Source organism: Anolis sagrei, chromosome 7 (assembly GCF_037176765.1).
Source record: "Anolis sagrei isolate rAnoSag1 chromosome 7, rAnoSag1.mat, whole genome shotgun sequence".
Lineage (NCBI taxonomy): Eukaryota > Metazoa > Chordata > Lepidosauria > Squamata > Dactyloidae > Anolis > Anolis sagrei.
This window is the reverse complement of record NC_090027.1, coordinates 40,424,121-40,445,392: the sequence shown is the minus strand read 5'-3', so window position 1 is coordinate 40,445,392 and position 21,272 is coordinate 40,424,121. Positions and strand designations below refer to the sequence as shown.

Sequence of the window (21,272 nt, the reverse complement as noted above, 5' to 3'; positions counted from 1 at the left end):
CTCAACTGAGTCCTATTTGAAAGGCAACAATACTGTGATGTTTTGGAAAGAAGAACTGGATGTTATGTTTATATCAGGGGTCCTCAAACTTTTTAAACAGGGCCAGGTCACAGTCCCTCAAACTGTTTGAGGGCCGAATTATAATTTGGGAAAAAAATGAATTCCTATGCACACTGCATATATCTTATTTGTACTGTTAAACACTTAAAAACAATACAATAATTAAAATGAAGAACAATTTTTACAAATATAAACTTTTTAGTATTTCAATGGGAAGTGTGGGCCTGCTTTTGGCTGAGATAAGATTGTTGTGTGCTTTCAAGGCATTTCAGACTTAGATTGACCCTGAGCAAGGGCCGGGTAAATGACCTTGGAGGGCCGTGTCTGGCCCCCGGGCCTTAGTTTGAGGACCTCTGGTTTATATAATGGATAAAACTTCTCAAATAAGGAAAGGCAGAGCAGATAAGGCCCTTTCCACACAGCTAAATAAAATCCCACATGTTCTGCTTTGAACTGGAATATATGGCAGTGTGGACCCAGATAACCCAGTTCAAAGCAGATATTGTGGGATTTTCTGCTTTGATATCCTGGGTTATACGGCTATGTGGAAAGACCCTAAGACTTTTCCTCTGATGAGCTATTGATCATCCTGAGCAAAAACCAGCACGCTGAAATACCACTGAACAAGTCAACCAAAACTAACAAAATGAAGTTCAACAGTGACAAATGCAAGATACTCCACTTTGGCAGGAAAAACGAAATGCAAAGATACAGAATGGGGGACCATGCCTGGCTCGAGAGCAGTACGTGTGAAAAAGATCTTTGAGTCCTTGTGGACAACAAGTTAAACATGAGCCAACAATGTGATGTGGCGGCAAAAAAAGCCAATGGGATTTTGGCCTGCATCAAGAGGAGCCTAGTGTCTAGATCTAGGGAAGTCATGCTCCCCATGCTCTATTCCGCTTTGGTTAGACCACACCTGGAATATTGTGTCCAATTCTGGGCACCACAATTCAAGAGAGATATTGACAAGCTGGAATGTGTCCAGAGGAGGGAGACTAAAATGATAAAGGGTCTGGAGAACAAGCCCTATGAGGAGCGGCTTAAGGAGCTGGGCATGTTTAGCCTGAAGAAGAGAAGGCTGAGGAGATATGATAGCCATGTATAAATATGTGAGAGGAAGCCACAGGGAGGAGGGAGCAAGCTTGTTTTCTGCTTCCCTGGAGACTAGGACGCAATGGAACAATGGCTTCAAACTACAAGAGAGGAGATTCCATCTGAACATGAGGAAGAACTTCCTGACTGTGAGAGCCATTCAGCAGTGGAACTCTCTGCCCCGGAGTGTGGTGGAGGCTCCTTCTTTGGAAGCTTTTAAACAGGGGCTGGATGGACATCTGTCGGGTGATTTGAATGCAATATTCCTGCTTCTTGGCAGAATGGGGTTGGACTGGATGACCCATGAGGTCTCTTCCAACTCTAGGATTCTATGATTACTGAAACAAAAGTTGTGCATTTGTGAAGTACGTAAAGTTCAGCCTCAAAGCCAGTGGCCTTTTTGGATTACTCCTTCGAAGGCACCACTCCAGGAGTAAATTTTGTCTTATGATGGAAGGACCTAAGAGAATTTTCTCAAATGTGAACCAAGAATGAAATACTCGCTCAAATGAGAAGTGTCTGCGACCAAGACAGTCTGGGAATGTATACCTCCACTTTCTGGAGAGACCCAATCAATTGCTTCTTCATTATTTATTGCAATTAGATTGTACCTACTGAACAGTAAAAAATAGATTTGGGGACTTCGTTAACCCCAAGTTTTCCATGTTCCCTTTTGCACCATGTTCCCAACTTTACCGTCTAAGGGTTCCTCTTGTGGCAGAACAGACCATGCCATGGGGTGGGGAAAAATGGGCCCTGAGTGGGAACATCGCAGTCCTGGTTTGCTTTCCGATCCCCGTGAAATGTGTCCCCTGCAAGTTTCCAAGGTTTGTGAAACCCAAATGGGACTGTAATGCAAACCCATACTGTTTCCAAGAGGAAAGCAAATTTAGGGTAAAGCCTATTCTCTCAGCACAGTCCCTGCTAGTCGTCATCAGAACTGTCCTCTGAATTTTCATCCGCTGCCACTTTCCAGTTCTTCCTCTTGCTGCGCTTCTCCTGCACCCGTTCCCTGCCTCTTTCTGACACAGAGGAGTGGTGTTTCCGCCTCTTTTTCTTTTTCCGCTGCTTCTGCTTCTCCTCCATTCCACTGTCCTCTGAGCTGCTGGAGGGGTTGCTGCTGCTGCTGGCTTTGCCAGAGTCGTTCTCTGCTTGTCCTGAGAGAGAGCCCAGGGCCGAGGCCTTCTTGGTCCTTTTGTGACGGCCCCGTTTTTGTGCACCACCCTCCCCTTCCGAAGGTCCAGACTCCGAGGAAGACTCCGGCGTTGTGCTCGGCTGCTCCCGTCTCCGCTTCTTCTTCTTCTGCTTTTTGTGGGACTTCTTTTTCTGCTTCTTCTTGTGAGACTTTTTGAGCTTTTTCCTCGGGGGCAAATCAAGGGAAGACTGTTGGCCGAGGTGACGTTTTCTTTTCCCGTTCATGGAGTTCTGCTCATTTCGCTCTCCGTCACTGTAAAACAAAACAAGATGGCAGCAATGCTGAGTACGACATAACGACATTGCAAGAGTGGCAAGGGGAACGTGTGCCTCCAGAGAAGGTGTGGGACACATCTATACTGCTATTATAATGCAAATTGAACTGCACCTTAAAGGTAAAGGTTTCCCTTGACATTATGTCTAGTTGTGTCTGATTCTGGGGGGTGGTGCTCATCTCCACTTTTAAGCTGAAGAGCCAGCGTTGTCCATAGACACCTCCAAGGTCATGTGGCCAGCATGACTACATGGAGTGCCGTTGCCTTCCCGCCAGAGTGGTACCTATTGATCTACCAGACTGCTAGGTTGGCAGAAGCTGGGCATAACAGCAGGAGCTCACCCCATTAACTTAAAAATGAAGTAATTAAATACAGGAATTTGAATTCGGGTCATGATTCAGGTCAGCAGTGTGGGGTTGACTTCCAATAGAAATATAGAAATATCAAAACAGTATTAATATCATTGAGCATTAAAAACAATTCAAGTTGAAACTATAAAAGCATAAAAATGAGTACATCGGCAGATCTGAATCGCCAATTTTTTTTGGTCAGCAGCTCAGCGGTTTAACTCGCTGTGCCACCAGGGGATGAACTGCACTATATGGCCATATAATCCAGCTCAAAGCATTATGAGTAATTAACATGAACATTAAAAACAATTCAAGTTGAAACTGTAAAAGCATAAAAAATGAGTCTACACTAGCAGATTCGAACCGCAAACTTTTCGGTCAGCAAGTTCAGCAGCTCAGCAATTTAACCTGCACCAACAGGAGGTTGAATTGCACTATATGGCGATATAATCCAGCTCAAAGCGTTATGAGTCTACACTGATCAGAAAATGCAAGTGAGTTGGAATAATTAAAGTTGCAATCCAATAGATTTCATGTTCCTTGCCCCAACTCCAAAGGTTTAGACCAGACATGGGCAAACTTTGTCCCTCCAGGTGTTTTGGACTGGCTGTTAGGAATTGTGAGAGTTGTAGTCCAAAACACCTGGAGGGCTGAAGTTTGCCCACACAGAGAGCAAAGAGATCAGAAAAATAGATATAAGGGAGGGGACATTCCCTGTTGCACTTGTAATGAGTGGGTTGAATGTCTGGGATCTGTGTATTTTACCTGTCTGTATCGAACTCCTCGGGATACAGCTCCCGGTAGCCACTGTGTCCCCACCTGCAAGAAAACAACAAGCCTATTATGTTAAGATCATGCTAGAGCACGCAAGAGCAAACTTTGGCCCTCCAGGTGTTTTGGACTTCAACTCCCACAATTCCTAACAGCCGGTTAGGAATTGTGGGAGTTGTTAGGAATTGTTAGGAATTGTGGGAGTTGAAGTCCAAAATACCTGGAGGGAGGGCCGAAGTTTACCCATGCCTGCCTTAGTACTTTTGATTATTTCATGAACATTGAAATCTAAAAATACAAGGCTTCGTAACAGACTTTTCCTCATATATCATTCACTCTGATGGTGCGACCATTGTGCAGCTTCCATACCTGTCTGGCATGTTGGCTTCGTATTCGTAGAGCTTCTTGTTCCAGTACCGGGCATGCCGAAGGTCCTCGTCCACAGCTGCTGACATGGAGGCCAAGTTCCTTGCCTTGCAGTTGCCCTGCTCCTCGTCAAACCCATCGCTGCGCATCCGGTTGCTGCGGAGACAAAGACGACGTTTTCTTCCACTTCTAAGGGAGAGGCTTTCTGCCCAATTTGGGTCCTGCAGATGGGATTGTGGACTTTCCTTCCCCAAAATAATCAGCCAGAATGGGCAAAAGTCTCAGGGAACTGAAGTCCCAAACATCTGGAGGCCCGTCTGTTAAGCGCTGCTAGAAAATGACTTCACAGAAGAAAATGAGCCTGCCTCACACTCAACCTGCTTCACACTCAACAAAGACACAAGGCAAGAAGCCAGGATAGACTTTGGCAGGATTATAGAATCACAGGGTTGGAAGAGACTCCAAGGGCCATCCAGTCCAGCCCTTCTGTCTGCCACGCTCTTGTCACATTCCGAATAGATTACTGCAACTCGCTCTACGTGGGGTTGCCTTTGAAGACTGTTCAGAAATTGTTCAGGCGGTTGGACTGGATGGCCCATGAGGTCTCTTCCAACTCTAGAATTCTAAGTTCTTCCTAATTTTCAGGTGGAATCTCCTTTCCTGTCATTTGAACCCATGCCTCCATTGAGTCCTAATCTCCAGGGCAGCAGAAAACAAGGTCTGCTCCCTGTTCCCTATGGCATCCTTTCCAGATATTTAAACCTGTCTCTCTTCTGGGGCTAAACAGAACCAGCTCTGTAAGCTATTCCTCAGAGGGATCCATGCTTTCCAGACCTTTGATCACTGAATCAGCACAAGAAGCCATATACAGCTTTCTATGCAACTGTCATGACCTTCTTTCCTGGTTTTGTGTGGAATCAGGAAAGTAGACCATGCCAAGCTGTCCTGAGTCCCCCTTCGGGGGTAGAGAAATGACGGGGTAGAAATACCAGAAATAATAAATAAATAAATAAATAGCCTACCCTGGCCTGTGCATACTTGAAACAAAGGAAAGGGTTCCCATGGAAATGGGAGCAATGAAAGGGAGGAGCCAGGGTGAGGGATCGCAGGTGTGAGGGAAACTGTCAGTTGGAATTTTGTTTGGTACCACACTGTATGCTTTTAGAAATAAAGCCTTCCCACTCTGTTCGTGAGGTAATTTCTTCACTAGAAAGCTTCAGATCCAGACACAACTGTAGTATTCATGGAACTAAACATTATAAAGAGACTAAAACAGACCTAAAGAACTATAGAAAGTGGAGTAGCTAAACAACAAAAAAGGGAACAATCTCTTTAACTCCCCCAACTTGGACTGGATAAAGTGCAGGCTCTTGAGCAAAACAAGGCAGTTTGTAAATTAGAGATAAGAGTCAAAAGTATCCACCTGGAACTTTTCGGCAGCATTCTCGGTTGCTTGCCCCAATAAATGTCTTTGCTTTGCTTCTCCATCTCCCGTATTTTCCACATTTCCGACTCTTCTTGGATCTGAGATATGGAAAGAGAGGAATACAAGGAAGCATCCATCAATGCCATGCTTCTTGTAGCTTTGTATAAAACAGTAGTATTCATGGAATAAAACATTCAGGGAGTAAAGCAGGGTTGTGTTGCAACATAGCATCATAATCCTGGCTGACAATAATAGACACCGTTCCCGACCTTGTTGTGCGCGCCGGTGTGTCGGATGACATTGCGCAGCAGGACTTTTCCCAAAGGGACGTGGGACATCGTTTAGCCGGAGTCATCAAAGGGATGGCACAAACACCCTGCAAGCAATAAATAGCAGTTATAGAAAAATATGTACACCAGAAAATACTGCGTTGTTTTCAGTGTGAGCCACTCTGAGTCTCACACCATCATTATTCAGTGCCTTGTGTTGCTCTAACATGCCTTTACACTGGAAAACATTCTCAGGTGTCAACAAAGGAGGGAAAAGGAGAGCCAGCCACATTCAGAGATAAAGGGTGAGCTCCCACTGTTAGCCCCAGCTTTTGCCAAACTAGCAGTTCAAAAACATGCAAATATAAGTAGATTAATAGGTACCACTCCAGGAGGAAGGTAAAGGTGCTCCATGCAGTCATGCCCATGGCCACATTACCTTGGAGGTGTCTACAGGCAACGCCGGCTCTTGGGCTTAGAAATGGAGATGAGCACCAGAGTCCCAGAGTCGGACACGACTAGACTTCATGTCAAGAGGAAAACCTTTACCTTTTTATATATATTATACACACACACATAAATATAATCCTCCCCCACCTATCTATATTATATTATATAAAATATATTACTGATAATATGCAATGCAAGGGAAGCAAACCCTCTTCAAAACCTGACACAGGAACAGTTTTGAAGCTGAGAATGGGATTCATTTAAGGAACAGTTTTAGAGCTGAGAACGGGATTCATTTAAGAAGACAGGTTGCAGATTTATAATAAAATGCACCAAATTTTTAGGAAGCTGACTCTCCACCTCTCCTTCTCCATAGCTTGGGCTATTTGACAATACAGTAAAATCATAGACTGATCAAATAAAAGGGAAGCTAGACTCATTAACTGAGCATTCCTTGGGATAACTCTGCTTTCCTATTGCCCTTTATTATCACCCTGTATTATCACCCGGTAGCGCAGTGGGTTAAACCTTTGTGCCTGTCTTTGCTTTGCTTCTACATCTCCCGTATTTTCCACATTTCTGACTCTTCTTGGATCTGAGACATGGAAAGAGAGGAATACAAGGAAGCATCTGGGACTCTGGTGCTCATCTCCATTTCTAAGCCCAAAACTGAAGACCGACAGGTCACAGGTTCGAATCCGGGGAAAGGCGGATGAGCTCCCTCTATCAGCTCCAGCTCCTTGTGCGGGGACATTAAAGAAGCCTCCCACAAGGATGATAAAAACATCAAATCATCTGGGCATCTCCTGGGCAATGTCCTTGCAGACGGCCAATTCTCTCACACCAGAAGCGACTTGCAGTTTCTCAAGCCGCTCCTGACACGACATCACCCTGTAGCTGAAATTCTCTGAGCCAATGGCAAAACAAAGCAAAGCTGATGCAACACCAGAGAAGTTGTCCTTTAAGAACCCTGCCCTCTTCTCTTCTCATAATGGTGCTATTTGTCACTCTGCTGTGAAAGGAGCACCGATTATTCCAGGTGAATGGAGTGTGTTATTTCGCAAGGCATCAAGGCCCCCATTGTGCAGCAGCGGTTTGGGAGGTGCACGCTTGTATGACGTGTTTGCATGGTTTCCCTAATGCTTGCCTTGGGCCAGTGCTTCTCTCCCAGGAGGACTCCCAAATGGGGCTGCCATGAGAACAAAACAGGCCTATGGGGAGAGGCAGAGAGAGAGAGGGATGCCTACATATGGCATCCCAAATTCCTTTCCACTGGATAGAAATATGGGGTGTACCCCCAAAATTGGATAAGAACTCATAATTATGGAGATAGATATTCTGTTGCACAATTTTTTTGGGGGGGGGACTGTCTATTTATATAGGGGATCCCTATTATTATTATTGTTTATTTATACCCCGTTTTTTTCTCTCCACAAGGAGATTCAAAGCAGCTTACATTAAAAGCATTTCAAAACAATTTAAAATCTACAAATATATAAACATATATATACACACGCACACATATCGCAAAACTATACAAGTCTATAATTCGCACACATTTATCTACCTATTTATATAATTCTTACCACCGAAAAAGTATGCAACAGACTATCATACACACACATATATCTGCCATACACTATCATACACACACATTATCGTATGCACACATATAGCTGCCATATGTACGAGCATATATATATTATCCTCCCCCTCAAAAAGTATACAATAGACTTGTGTGTGTGTGTGTGTGTGTGTAGCTACTTTGAGTCCTTTTTGGGGAAATAAAGTGAGGCAAAAATAAATATATTAAATTTTTTGTGTCAGGAGCAACTTGAGAAACTGCAAGTCACTTCTGGTTTGAGAGAACTGGTCATCTGCAAGGACGAAGCACAGGGGACACCTTATGTTTTACCATCCTGTGGGAGGCTTCTCTCATGTCGCCGCATGTAAAGCTGGAGCTGACAGATGGGAGCTCATCCCACTCCCCGGTTTCAAACTGCAGACCTTTCAGTCAGCAGTCCTGGCAGCATTTGGGTTTAACCCATTGCACCACTGGGGGCTCCTAATATAATAATAACAATAATAACAACAACAGCAAGTATGTGTCTGTCTGTATATATGGCAAGTGTGTGTACACACACAATCTACCTCCACCAATATATGTGTGTGTGTGTGTAGTGACTTTCAGTGAGGTATGAATAAATATAATAATGATGACAATAATAATAGCCATAGGTTTTTAAACGTTTGTTGTGCTACTGTCAATGTTTATTGCTTATTTTTTGTTTATGAGATTTATTTTAACTGTTTTTGTATTGTTGTTTGTTATTGCTTTTATTATTGATGTATTGTGGGCTCGGCCTCTTGTAAGCCGCACCGAGTCCCTTGGGGAGATATATGGGAGATGTATGTGTGTGTGTGTGTATAATTTATTTATTTACCACATTTATATCCTGCCCTTCTCACCCCAAAGGGGACTCATATACTCATATACATGCAATAGACTCTCTCTCTCTATATATATATATATATATACACACACACACACAGACAAGACACACACATATAATCCTCTGCCTATATATATATATACACACACACACACACACACACACACACACACACTGCCACCATCTCCCCAAGGGGACTCGGGGCGGCTTACATTCGGCCATGCCCAACAATTACAACAATGCAAATAAACAACATAAAATAATGCATCAATAAAATACAATAAAAATAATAAATGAACAATACAAAATAAACACAAGATGCAATATAAAATCACAATAATTGATCACGATGGGCAGGGCCAGTTGCAAGGATTAAAATATTTAAAAATCCTAGATGAGATAAGTAGTATAATGTATGTGGAAGGATACGTGTATGTGTGTGTATAGCCACTGAGTGGGGTATGAATAAATACAATGATGATGATGATGATGATGATGATGATGATGATAATAATGTGTGTTTTGTTCTATATATGTATGGCAAGTGTGTGTGTGTGTATTTCTCTCTCTGTGTATCTCTCTCTCTATATATAATTTATTTATTTACCACATTTATATCCCACCCTTCTCCCCCAAAGGGGAGACACACACACACACACACACACACACACACACATATCTATATCTATAAAAATGCTCTGTGCGTAATGAGTACCTTAAAAACAAAAGAACCAATGAACGAAATCACACCAAATTTGGCAACAAAACGTCTCACAACACAAGGAGTGACCATCACTCAAAAAAATATGATTTTTGTCATTTGGGAGTTGTAGTTGCTGGGATTTATAGTTCACCTATAATCAAAGAGCATTCTGAACTCCACCAATGATGGAATTGAACCAAACTTGTCACACAGGACTCCCATGACCAACAGAAAATACTGGAAGCGTTTGGTGGGCATTGACCTTGAGTTTTGGAGTTGTAGTTCACCTACATCTAGAGAGCACTGTGGACTCAAACAATGATGGAACTGGACCAAACTTGGCACAAATACTCAGTATGCCCAAATATAAACACAGATGGAGTTTTGGGGAAATAGACCTTGACATTTGGGAGTTGTAGTTACTGGGATTTATAGTTCACCTACAATCAAGGAGCATTCTGAACCCCACCAATGACAGAATTGGGGCAAACTTCCCACATAGAACCCTCATGACCAACAGAAAATTCTGTGTTTTCTGGTGGTCTCTTATGACCCTTCTGACACCCCCCTGGTGACCCCCCCCCTCCGGGGTCTTGAGTTCCCAGGTTGAGAAATGCTGCCTTAAGGCTATCCAGTCCAACTCCCTTCACCAGGGCAAGAAAACATAATCAATGCCCTCCTTACAAAGGGCCATCCAGCCATTCATACACACACACATATGTATATGATAGATGCAGTATCATAGATTTGAAAGGGACCCCTAAAGAAGGAGAATTATATGTTGCATGTTCCAGAGTAGGCAAGCCAGACACTCTCCACATCAACACCGACAAAGAAACAAGAAGAAATACTGTTTACCCACAAACAGAAAGAAATTACATATATTAGAAAACACAACACTTTCTCATTACTTTATTTTCCAGATCACCAGACTGGGCCACAGCAACGCATGGCAGGGGACTGCTAGTATACACACACACACACACACACACACACACACACATATATATATAAAATCCTCCCCCACCAAAAGATAGATAGATAGATAGTTCTCTAATGATAATATATAATGCAAGGGAAGCAAAACCCCTTCCAATCCTGGCACAGGGAGAGTCCTTGCAGGGAGGACTTCCAGCTGGGAAGAAATACATCAGGACTATCCTGATAAACAGAGGCTGGGTGGCCATCTGTCAGGGGTGCTTTGAATGCAATATTCCTGCTTCTTGGCAGAACGGGGTTGGACTGGATGGCCCAGGAGGTCTCTTCCAACTCTTTGATTCTATGATTCTATGAGGCTGGATGGCCATCTGTCAGGGGTGCTTTGAATGCAATATTCCTGCTTCTTGGCAGAACGGCGTTGGACTGGATGGCCCAGGAGGTCTCTTCCAACTCTTTGATTCTATGATTCTATGAGGCTGGATGGCCATCTGTCAGGGGTGCTTTGAATGCAATATTCCTGCTTCTTGGCAGAACGGGGTTGGACTGGATGGCCCAGGAGGTCTCTTCCAACTCTTTGATTCTATGATTCTATGAGGCTGGATGGCCATCTGTCAGGGGTGCTTTGAATGCAATATTCCTGCTTCTTGGCAGAACGGGGTTGGACTGGATGGCCCAGGAGGTCTCTTCCAACTCTTTGATTCTATGATTCTATGAGGCTGGATGGCCATCTGTCAGGGGTGCTTTGAATGCAATATTCCTGCTTCTTGGCAGAACGGGGTTGGACTGGATGGCCCAGGAGGTCTCTTCCAACTCTTTGATTCTATGATTCTATGAGGCTGGATGGCCATCTGTCAGGGGTGCTTTGAATGCAATATTCCTGCTTCTTGGCAGAACGGGGTTGGACTGGATGGCCCAGGAGGTCTCTTCCAACTCTTTGATTCTATGATTCTATGAGGCTGGATGGCCATCTGTCAGGGGTGCTTTGAATGCAATATTCCTGCTTCTTGGCAGAACGGGGTTGGACTGGATGGCCCAGGAGGTCTCTTCCAACTCTTTGATTCTATGATTCTATGAGGCTGGATGGCCATCTGTCAGGGGTGCTTTGAATGCAATATTCCTGCTTCTTGGCAGAACGGGGTTGGACTGGATGGCCCAGGAGGTCTCTTCCAACTCTTTGATTCTATGATTCTATGAGGCTGGATGGCCATCTGTCAGGGGTGCTTTGAATGCAATATTCCTGCTTCTTGGCAGAACGGGGTTGGACTGGATGGCCCAGGAGGTCTCTTCCAACTCTTTGATTCTATGATTCTATGAGGCTGGATGGCCATCTGTCAGGGGTGCTTTGAATGCAATATTCCTGCTTCTTGGCAGAACGGGGTTGGACTGGATGGCCCAGGAGGTCTCTTCCAACTCTTTGATTCTATGATTCTATGAGGCTGGATGGCCATCTGTCAGGGGTGCTTTGAATGCAATATTCCTGCTTCTTGGCAGAACGGGGTTGGACTGGATGGCCCAGGAGGTCTCTTCCAACTCTTTGATTCTATGATTCTATGAGGCTGGGTGGCCATCTGTCAGGGGTGCTTTGAATGCAATATTCCTGCTTCTTGGCAGAACGGGGTTGGACTGGATGGCCCAGGAGGTCTCTTCCAACTCTTTGATTCTATGATTCTATGAGGCTGGATGGCCATCTGTCAGGGGTGCTTTGAATGCAATATTCCTGCTTCTTGGCAGAACGGGGTTGGACTGGATGGCCCAGGAGGTCTCTTCCAACTCTTTGATTCTATGATTCTATGAGGCTGGGTGGCCATCTGTCAGGGGTGCTTTGAATGCAATATTCCTGCTTCTTGGCAGAACGGGGTTGGACTGGATGGCCCAGGAGGTCTCTTCCAACTCTTTGATTCTAGGATTCTATGAGGCTGGGTGGCCATCTGTCAGGGGTGCTTTGAATGCAATATTCCTGCTTCTTGGCAGAACGGGGTTGGACTGGATGGCCCAGGAGGTCTCTTCCAACTCTTTGATTCTATGATTCTATGAGGCTGGGTGGCCATCTGTCAGGGGTGCTTTGAATGCAATATTCCTGCTTCTTGGCAGAACGGGGTTGGACTGGATGGCCCAGGAGGTCTCTTCCAACTCTTTGATTCTATGATTCTATGAGGCTGGATGGCCATTTGTCAGGGGTGCTTTGAATGCAATATTCCTGCTTCTTGGCAGAACGGGGTTGGACTGGATGGCCCAGGAGGTCTCTTCCAACTCTTTGATTCTATGATTCTATGAGGCTGGGTGGCCATCTGTGAGGGGTGATTTGAATGCAATATTCCTGCTTCTTGGCAGAACGGGGTTGGACTGGATGGCCCAGGAGGTCTCTTCCAACTCTTTGATTCTAGGATTCTATCCCATCCCATACCTACTCCCTCCCTCTCCTCCTCCTCACCAGGATCCCCCTCAGAACACGCGTCAGAGGCAGGCAGCCATCCACACGTTCCTCTTCCCAACTCTTGGGCTTCCCTTCCAACGAGGCCGCCTTCTCCTTCTCCCTTCCTCTCTCTCTCCTTCTTCTCTGAGCCGCGCTTCCGCTTCCGGGGAAGGTGCTTCCGGCCGTTGCCATGGAGACTGCCTAGGTAAACAAGGGAGCTGCCTCTGCCTGCCTTGGGCAGGTTTAGGAAGGATTGGCACTATATTCCAATATTACTGCTGTCTAGTATTATATTGTATTATTATTATTATTACTATTATATTGTATTATAAATAATAATAAAATAATTAATTTAATAATAAATAAAAATAATAAATTAATTAAAATATTATCAATATTATAATACTAATACTGTGCTATGCTTATATATATAGATATAGATATATATACAATATATTATATTATCAGCATAGCACAATATTAGTATTATATATTGTACTCTACCATTATATTGCAGTACTATTAGTAATATGTGTATTTTATTATATTGTATTATTATTAGTATTATATTGTGTGACATATTATCAATATTATACACACACACACACAATTATATTATTAGCACAGCACAATAATAGTATTATATATTATATTATATTGTACTATAATTGCAATATTATTAGTAATAATACATGTATTTTATTATATTGTATTATTATATTGTATGGCATTATATTTTCAATATTATATGTGTGTGTGTGTGTATATATATATATATGCACACACACACAATATATTATATTATTAGCATAGCACAATATTAGTATTATATATTATTATATTGTACTATACCACTGTATTGCAATACTATTAGTAATACTACATGTATTTTATTATATTGTTTTATATTAGTATTATATTGTGTGACATTATATTATATATATATACATACATACATACAATATATTATATTATTAGCATAGCACAATATTAGAATTATATATTATTATATTGTACTATACCACTACATTGCAATACTATTAGTAATACTACGTGTATTTTATTATATTGTATTATTATTATTATTATATTGTGTGACATTATAATAATATATATATATGCACACACAATATATTATATTATTAGCTTAGCACAATATTAGTATTATATATTGCTATGTTGTAGTATACCACTATATTGCAATACTATTAGTAATATTATGTGTATTTTAATATATTGTATTATTATTAGTATTATATTGAATGACATATCAGTATTATATATATACACACAATATGTTATATTATTAGCATACACAATATTAGTATTATGTATTACTGTATTGTACTCTACCACTATATTGCAATACTATTAGCAATACTACCTGTATTTTATTATATTGTATTAGTATTATATTGTGTGACATTATAATATTATCAATATTATATATATTATATTATTAGCATTGCACAATATTAGTATTATATATGATTATATCGTACTATACTACTATATTGCAATATTATTAGTAATAATACATGTATTTTATGATATTGTGTTATTATTAGTATTGTATTGCATTATATTAACAATATTATATATGTATATATATGCACACACACAATATATTATATTATTATCATAGCACAATGTTAGTATTATATATTACTAGATTGTACTATACCACTATATTGCAATACTATTAGCAATACTACCTGTATTTTATTATATTGTATTATTATTAGTATTATATTGTGTGACATATGAAGTTGTTCATATGGATTGGGAACCTTTTGGAGAGTACAAATGCCAATGCCCCCCCCCCCTTCTTTTCCAGTGAGAGTCGAGGTCACTTTGGGTCTCTATCCAATCCATTTGCAATGGAGAAGGAGGACATGCTGGGCAAAGCGGCCCAACTGTGGACGATGCTGGACGATTTAGCCGAGAGCCACCCGGGAGAGTACCGCCAGTTCATGCAGCGGCAGATGAAGGAGGCCCAGCAGCACTTTGCCCCTCCAGAGCCCCATCTCTGCCTGAAAGCTCACAGGAAAGTAAGAAGATGAAACCCTGAGGACATCTGGCTTCCATTTTTGTTTGGCAGACCCTCCAAGGTCTAGGATGCTTTTTCTTAAAGGCATAAAGCAAAATAGGGAAGCAGCAAAACAAACTGCAGTGTGTAAGGGACCAAGATCGCATCTATCCCATGGGATTATGATTGCATTTCCCCAAAACATAGGGAAAACAACCAATGGCTCATAAATTAGCAGTTCAGTGGACCATCACTGGACTAACACATACCTGTATTTACTCAAGTCTCATGTGCCATCGAATCGAATTTTCAAAATCTTGAAACCAAAAAAAAAAAAAAAATTGCCACAGAATGCAATGCACTTGGAATTCCCACAGAATGTAATGTTCTTGGAATTCCTTCTTTAAAAGCAAAAGTGTTAGGACACCAAAGTTTTCCGCAAACTTTGGTGTCCTAACACTTTTGCTTGGGTTGCTTCTTTTCTGTAGAATGAATCCCCTTTAACAGCCTTGGTTCAATGCTATGGAGTCATGGGTACTGTAGTTTGACAAGGCCTTGAGCTTTCTCTGCCAAAGGATGCTGATATCTCTCCAAACTACAAATCCCAGGATTGCACAGCATTGAGTCTATGCGATTAAATGAGAGAGGACATCCCTAAAAACGGTGCAGCTCCTGAAGAAGCTTCCCCTTTGGCTTAGGCTCAGCACTAAGATGACTATATGACGTGAATCTAATGTGCACAATTATTTTGGCAGGGCAATTCAGCCAAAAAAAATAGCATTAAATTTGAGTAAATAGGGTATATAGATGTATTTCTGTACAGTTTGGTTACAAAGGGCTGTGTTTGTTTGTTTTTTTCATTGGCTTCTGTACAGGAGTTGGTCAAATGGATGAAACTTCAAACATGCAGTTCTCCTTTTCACGACAAGGATACAAAATCTGTATCCAAGACCATCAATATTAGCCAGTAAATACAATCAGTTCCTCGATAGATTTATGCCCTTCATCTCATGGGAAGAGCAACATATACATTAGTTTTTCAAATATATGTATGTGTTGTTTCCTCCATGAGATGAGGTAACTTTGGCTGTTGAAATGAAGTATGCGCACTCTGTTCATTAGGTCGCTTTGGACTTCTTTTGCAGGACAATAGCACTGAAAAAACCTTGTTTGTTAATGTCTGCGCATGGAGTAGAGTCCCCGCTCCCCAATCGCCGTGTGAACGGGTCCCTTTAACCGCTGGAAAAATGGAGAAAGTGTCTGATAAATCAGGTAAGTTTTATTTTGAGCAAAAGTCTCTAGCAGCATTATCTCAAATATATTGAAGAGTGCAGAGATATATGAAGTCATAGGGAGGAGGGAGCAAGCTTGTTTCTCTGCTGCCTTGGAGACTAGGACATGGAAATTGGCTTCAAACTACAGTAAAGGAGATTCCACCTGAACATTAGGAAGAACTTCCTGACTGTGAAAGCAGTTCAGCAGTGGAACTCTCTGCCCCGGAGTGTGGTGGAGGCGCCTTCTTTGGAAGCTTTTAAACAGAGGCTGGATGGCCATCTGTCGGGGGTGCTTTGAATGCAATTCTCCTGCTTCTTGGCAGAATGGGGTTGGAATGGATTGCTCATGAGGTCTCTTCCAACTCTTTGATTCTATGATATTGGGAGGGAAAGGTGAAACCCAAAAGCCATTATCGAAAGGACGTTCTTGAGCCAGTTCAAGGTCTCACATTTTCCAGCCATTTCCCTCATTCTTCTCACAGGGCCTTACAGCATTGTTGATGTTGCGTTCCACCCGTCTGTTCTGGAGAAGGGAAGAAATGACCCAAAAGAGAAGGACCAGTTGATCCGCCTGTGCCTGAAGTACATTGAGGAGCATTACAGTGTCACTCTGTCCCCTTCCTACAGTACTTTGAAAATTAAATTAAAAGGAAGCCTGGAAAGGATGAGGCAGAGCTTGAGAAGAGAGCAGGTGCCATCAGCATTGTCCCCAAAAGGTAACAGTTACTTTCCCCAGTAATTACTTTATCTTCTAATTTAGGAGAGGGTACTTCTGATCTGTTATGACCTAATGCTTTTTGATGTTTTAAACTTGGTGTTGGGAAGACGTGACACTCAACCAGCTGAGGAACATTGTAGAGGAGGAAGAGGAGAGGAAGGACTTCCTTCTTCTGAGGAAGGACCAGGCGCCCGCTAAAGCAGGGCTCCTCATTGAAGAGATTCCTTGTGCGGAAGATCAGGGATCCTTAATGCCGGCCTATGAAATCTCCACCACGAAGGGCGCAAACGGGGATCCCGTGATCGAGCTGAGAGTGGAGCTGCCCGAGGTGTGCAGTGTCTCCGAGTGCGACCTCCACGTCTCCAAGGCAAGTCCATCCCACTTCCCCCTTACTCTATTTCTTATCTAATGTTCACCTTTTTCACCAAAATGAGGGTGAGCATTAGATTTGTGCCATATACTCATCTTAGTTCTGAACCAAAGCAAAGGAAATCTGCTTCAGGAGCCCCAATTGAGGCATCTCATGATCTAATTTAATTACCAAGGCTCAATGCTATACACTCCTGGGATTTGTAGTTTGGTGAGACATCACCTTTCTTTGGCAAGGAAGGCTCAAGACTTTGTAAACCTACAGCCTCCATAACTCCATAGCATTGAACCAAAGCTCATTCTGCAGCAGAAAGGCACCCCAAGGTTTTCTTTCTCCAAGTTGCTGTGCTTTTTGGACTAGAAGCATTCTCTCCTGGCATTTCGCCTACATCTATGGCAGGTATCCTCAGAGGTTGTGAAGTCTGTTGGAAACTAGGACAAGTGAGGTTTATATATCTGTGGAATGATGCTCAGGGTGGGAGAAAGAATTCTTGTCTGCTGGAGGCAAGTGTGAATGTTGCAATTGGCCACCTTGATTGGCATTGAATAGCCTTGCAGCTTCAAAGCCAGGCTGCTTCCTTCCTGGGGGAATCCTTTGTGACGAGATGTTAGTTGGCCCTGATTGTTTCCTGTCTAAAATTCTCGTTTTTTGAGTGTTGCTCTTTATTTACTGTCCCAGTTTTAGTTTTTTAATACTGGTTTGCTTTTCTGTTTCCATTTTTGTTTTGAAAGGAGTTCTAAGCGGGCAGCAATGTTGCAATTGACCACCTTAATTAGTATTGAATAACCTTGCAGCTTCAAAGCCTGGCTGCTTCCTGCCTAAGAGAATCCTGTTGGGAAGTTGGCCCTGATTGTTTCCTGTCTGGAATTCCCATTTTTGTTTTTAGTGTTGTTCTTTACTTACTGTCCTAATGTTAGACTTTTTAAATACTGGCTTTTTCCCCATTGCTGGAAGCTTTGGTGTCCTAACATTTTTGTTTTGAAAGGAGTTCTAAGCAGGCAGCAACTGTAATGCACATCTCTTTTGGCCAAATTACAAAGAGTGCATTTTTTACCGTTGCGTATTACGTTCGACAGCAAATGACAGGTTAGATTCAAGGGAACACAAGCCATTCCTTTGTTTTCTGGCCATTCCCAGCACCCTTGGGCCTGTGAGAACTGCCTTCCCTTCCTTCTTTAGGATGACGTCCTGATTGAATGCCTCGACAAATACAGGCTGTGCTTGGACCTTCCGGAAGTGGTGAACGAAGAAGCCACAGCAGCCACGTTTCACAAGAAGAAAGGTGTCCTGGTGATCACAATGCCCGTGCGTCCAAAGTGAAGTCGTGGCGTATTATGTATGGATCTCTCTCCCTCTGCACAAGATCCTGCACGCCTTCATATTAACTCTGATGTGCCGTGCGGCAGGAATTCCAAGTGCCCTTTGGACAAAAATCCCTTCCGAAGTACAGAACTGAAATCCAGCACTAACAATGTCTTAAAACACTATCTTTAACGTATGATTTCTGCTGCCCATAGAAACCCAATAAAGTAATAATTAAAAAAACTTAATTGAGATGCTAAAAAAGACAATAAAGCTCTACTACTCTCAACTTTCTGCATTTCAGCTGTGCTTTATGGAGAAAAATGTCATGTCATTTTTCATGGATAAAGTTTTTCCCATGACATTAAGTCTAGTTGTCTCCGACTCTATGGGGTGGTGCTCATTTCCATTTCTAAGCCGAAGAGCCGGCGTTGTCCGTAGACACCTCCAAAGTCATGTGGCCAGCATGACTGCATAGAGTGCCATTACCTTCCCGCCCAAGTGGTACCTATTGATCTACTCACATTTGATTTTCGAACTGCTAGGCTGGCAGAAGCTGGGGCTAACAGCAGGAGCTCATCTCACTCCCTGGATTCGAACCACCAACCTTCCAGTCAGCAAGTTCAGTAGCTCAGCGGTTTAACCCGCTGCACCACCGGCAGCTCCTTAGCAACATAGGTAAATGTCAAAGTTTTCCCCTGACATTAAGTCCAGTCGTGTCCGACTCTGGGGTTTGGTGCCCATCTCCATTTCTAAGCCGAAGAGCCAGCGTTGTCCATAGACACCTCCAAAGTCATATGGCTGGCATGACTGCATTGAGGGCCGTTACCTTCCCGCTGGAGTGGTACTTATTGATCTACTCACATTTGCATGTTTTTGGACTGCTAGGTTGGCCGAAGCTAGGGCTGACAGCGGAAGCTCACGCCGCTCCCTGGAATTGATCCTGTGACCTTTCAGTCAACAAGTTCAGCAGCTCAGCGCTTTAACCCACTGCGCCACCGGCAGCTCCGCCGTTGCCTATAGACACCTCCAAAGTCATTTGGCCAGCATGACTGCATGGAGGGCTGTTACCTTCGCACCGGAGCGGTACCTATTGATCTACTCACATTTGCATGTTTTTGAACTGCTAGGTTGGCAGAAGCTAGGGCTGACAGCGGAAGCGCACGCCGCTCCCCGAAATTGATCCTGCGACCTTTCGGTCAACAAGCTTAGCAGCTCAGCGCTTTAACTCACTGCGCCACCGGCGGCTCTGGCGTTATCCATAGACACCTCCAAAGTCATGTGGCCAGCATGACTGCATGGAACGCCGTTACCTTCCCCCTGGAGTGGTACCTATTGATCTACTCACATTTGCATGTTTTTGAACTGCTAGGTTGGCAGAAGCTGGGGTAACAGCGGAAGCTCACCCCGCTCCCTGGATCTGAAGTGCCAACCTTTCAGTCGGCAAGTTCAGCAGCTCAGCAGTTTAACATGCTGCACCATCAGGGGCTCCTCAGCTACATAGAGAAGGGAAATAAAGCAATAGTTTTTAATAGTGCTGCTATGGAGAGTGAGCATGGTGAAGTGGCTTGGGAGCAAAGGCTTGGAATGCCATCTTAGCCTTGGAATTACCTTGGTCAACTCTCTCTCCAGCCCCATCTACACTGCCATAAAATGCAGTTTCATAATTCAGTTTAACTTGTATGACAACTACATTACATGGCAGTGTAGATGGCCCGGACTCGAGCAAACCTTGGAACAAAACCTGCAAGAAATCCCCACGACAGGTTCATCTTGGGATCCCTAGATGTCAGAAACACCTTGGAAGGAACAGGACTTCTTAATCCCCAAAGCGAAACCTGTCTGGTTTGGTAGTTCTTCTGCTTGTGAGAAGGGCACGTTGGCATTTGATGTGAGGAAAGATCAAGTGGCGCTGATAAAGGACATTCTAATTTTACTCTCTTCGTGCTGCCTAGCCAAGAGATTGCCACTTCTATGTCCCAATATACAAGCAGCAAATACTGGTGGGGTTGGGAAAGGGGATTGATTTTGTCATTTGGGAGTTGTAGTTGCTGGGATTTGTAGTTCACCTACACAATCAATGAACATTTTGAACACCACCAACAATGGAATTGAACCAATCTTGGGACACAGAACTCCCATGACCAACAGAAAATACTAGCAGCATTTGGTGGGCATTGACCTTGACTTTGGGAGATGTAGTTCACCTACATCCAGAGAGAACTGTGGACTCAAACAGTGATGGATCTGGACCAAACTTGGTACCAATTCTCAATATGCCCAAATGTGAACACTGGTGGACTTTGGAGAAAATAGATCTTGACTTTGGGGAGTTGTAGTTGTTGGGATTTATAGTTTACCTACAATCAAAGAACATTCTGAATTCCACCAACGATGGAATTGAACCAATCTTGGGATACGGAACTTCCATGACCAACAGAAAATACTGGAAGGGTTTGGTGGGCATTGACCTTGAGTTTTGGAGTTGTAGTTCACCAATATCCAGAGAGAACTGTGGACTCAATGATGGATTTGGACCAAACTTGGCACGAATACTCAATATGCCCAAATGTGAATCTGGTGGACTTTGGGGAAAATAGACCTTGACATTTGGGAATTGTCAAGAGAATTGGGAAGAGCATTCTGAACCCCACCAACGATAGAATTGGGCCAAACTTCCCAGAGAGAACCCCATGACCAACAGAAAATACTGTGTTTTCTGATAGTCTTTGGCAACCCGACACTCCCTCACGATCCCCACAGGGTCCCGACCCCCAAGTTGAGTAATATTGGTGTAAGTGGACAGCCCAGCCAC

The 21,272-nt window shown here is 43.1% G+C and overlaps 2 protein-coding genes across 2 annotated transcripts; one reads left to right on the top strand and one right to left on the bottom strand.

Moving 5' to 3' along the window:
- Positions 1–1,731: 1,731 nt before the first annotated feature.
- NKAPD1 (NKAP domain containing 1) lies at positions 1,732–12,932 on the bottom strand. Its single transcript, XM_060787078.2, has 6 exons — positions 12,783–12,932; positions 5,807–5,913; positions 5,535–5,635; positions 4,115–4,267; positions 3,740–3,793; positions 1,732–2,602 (listed from the first exon to the last, which is right to left on the bottom strand). Exons 2-6 carry the CDS (start codon positions 5,873–5,875, stop codon positions 2,080–2,082), a joined length of 900 nt encoding a protein of 299 aa, XP_060643061.2. The 5' UTR covers positions 5,876–5,913; positions 12,783–12,932; the 3' UTR covers positions 1,732–2,079.
- Positions 6,859–18,746, top strand: PIH1D2 (PIH1 domain containing 2). Its single transcript, XM_067470870.1, has 8 exons — positions 6,859–6,946; positions 12,736–12,829; positions 12,868–12,969; positions 14,602–14,815; positions 15,939–16,065; positions 16,550–16,783; positions 16,893–17,152; positions 18,335–18,746. The coding sequence occupies exons 1-8, from the start codon at positions 6,859–6,861 to the stop codon at positions 18,473–18,475; spliced, it is 1,260 nt and encodes a 419-aa protein (XP_067326971.1). The 3' UTR covers positions 18,476–18,746.
- Positions 18,747–21,272: the final 2,526 nt, after the last annotated feature.

Bases quoted from the DNA above. Each gene is read 5' to 3' on its own strand.
- NKAPD1 (XM_060787078.2), bottom strand. From the start codon at position 5,875: ATGTCCCACGTCCCTTTGGGAAAAGTCCTGCTGCGCAATGTCATCCGA. The intron at 5,636-5,806 runs GTCGGGAACGGT...TCCATATCTCAG, and splicing joins ACACCGGCGCGCACAACAAG to ATCCAAGAAGAGTCGGAAAT. The intron at 3,794-4,114 runs GTATGGAAGCTG...GTTTTCTTGCAG, and splicing joins GAAGCCAACATGCCAGACAG to GTGGGGACACAGTGGCTACC.
- PIH1D2 (XM_067470870.1), top strand. From the start codon at position 6,859: ATGGAAAGAGAGGAATACAAGGAAGCATCTGGGACTCTGGTGCTCATC. The intron at 14,816-15,938 runs GTAAGAAGATGA...CTTCTTTTGCAG, and splicing joins GCCTGAAAGCTCACAGGAAA to GACAATAGCACTGAAAAAAC. The intron at 17,153-18,334 runs GCAAGTCCATCC...TTCCTTCTTTAG, and splicing joins GCGACCTCCACGTCTCCAAG to GATGACGTCCTGATTGAATG.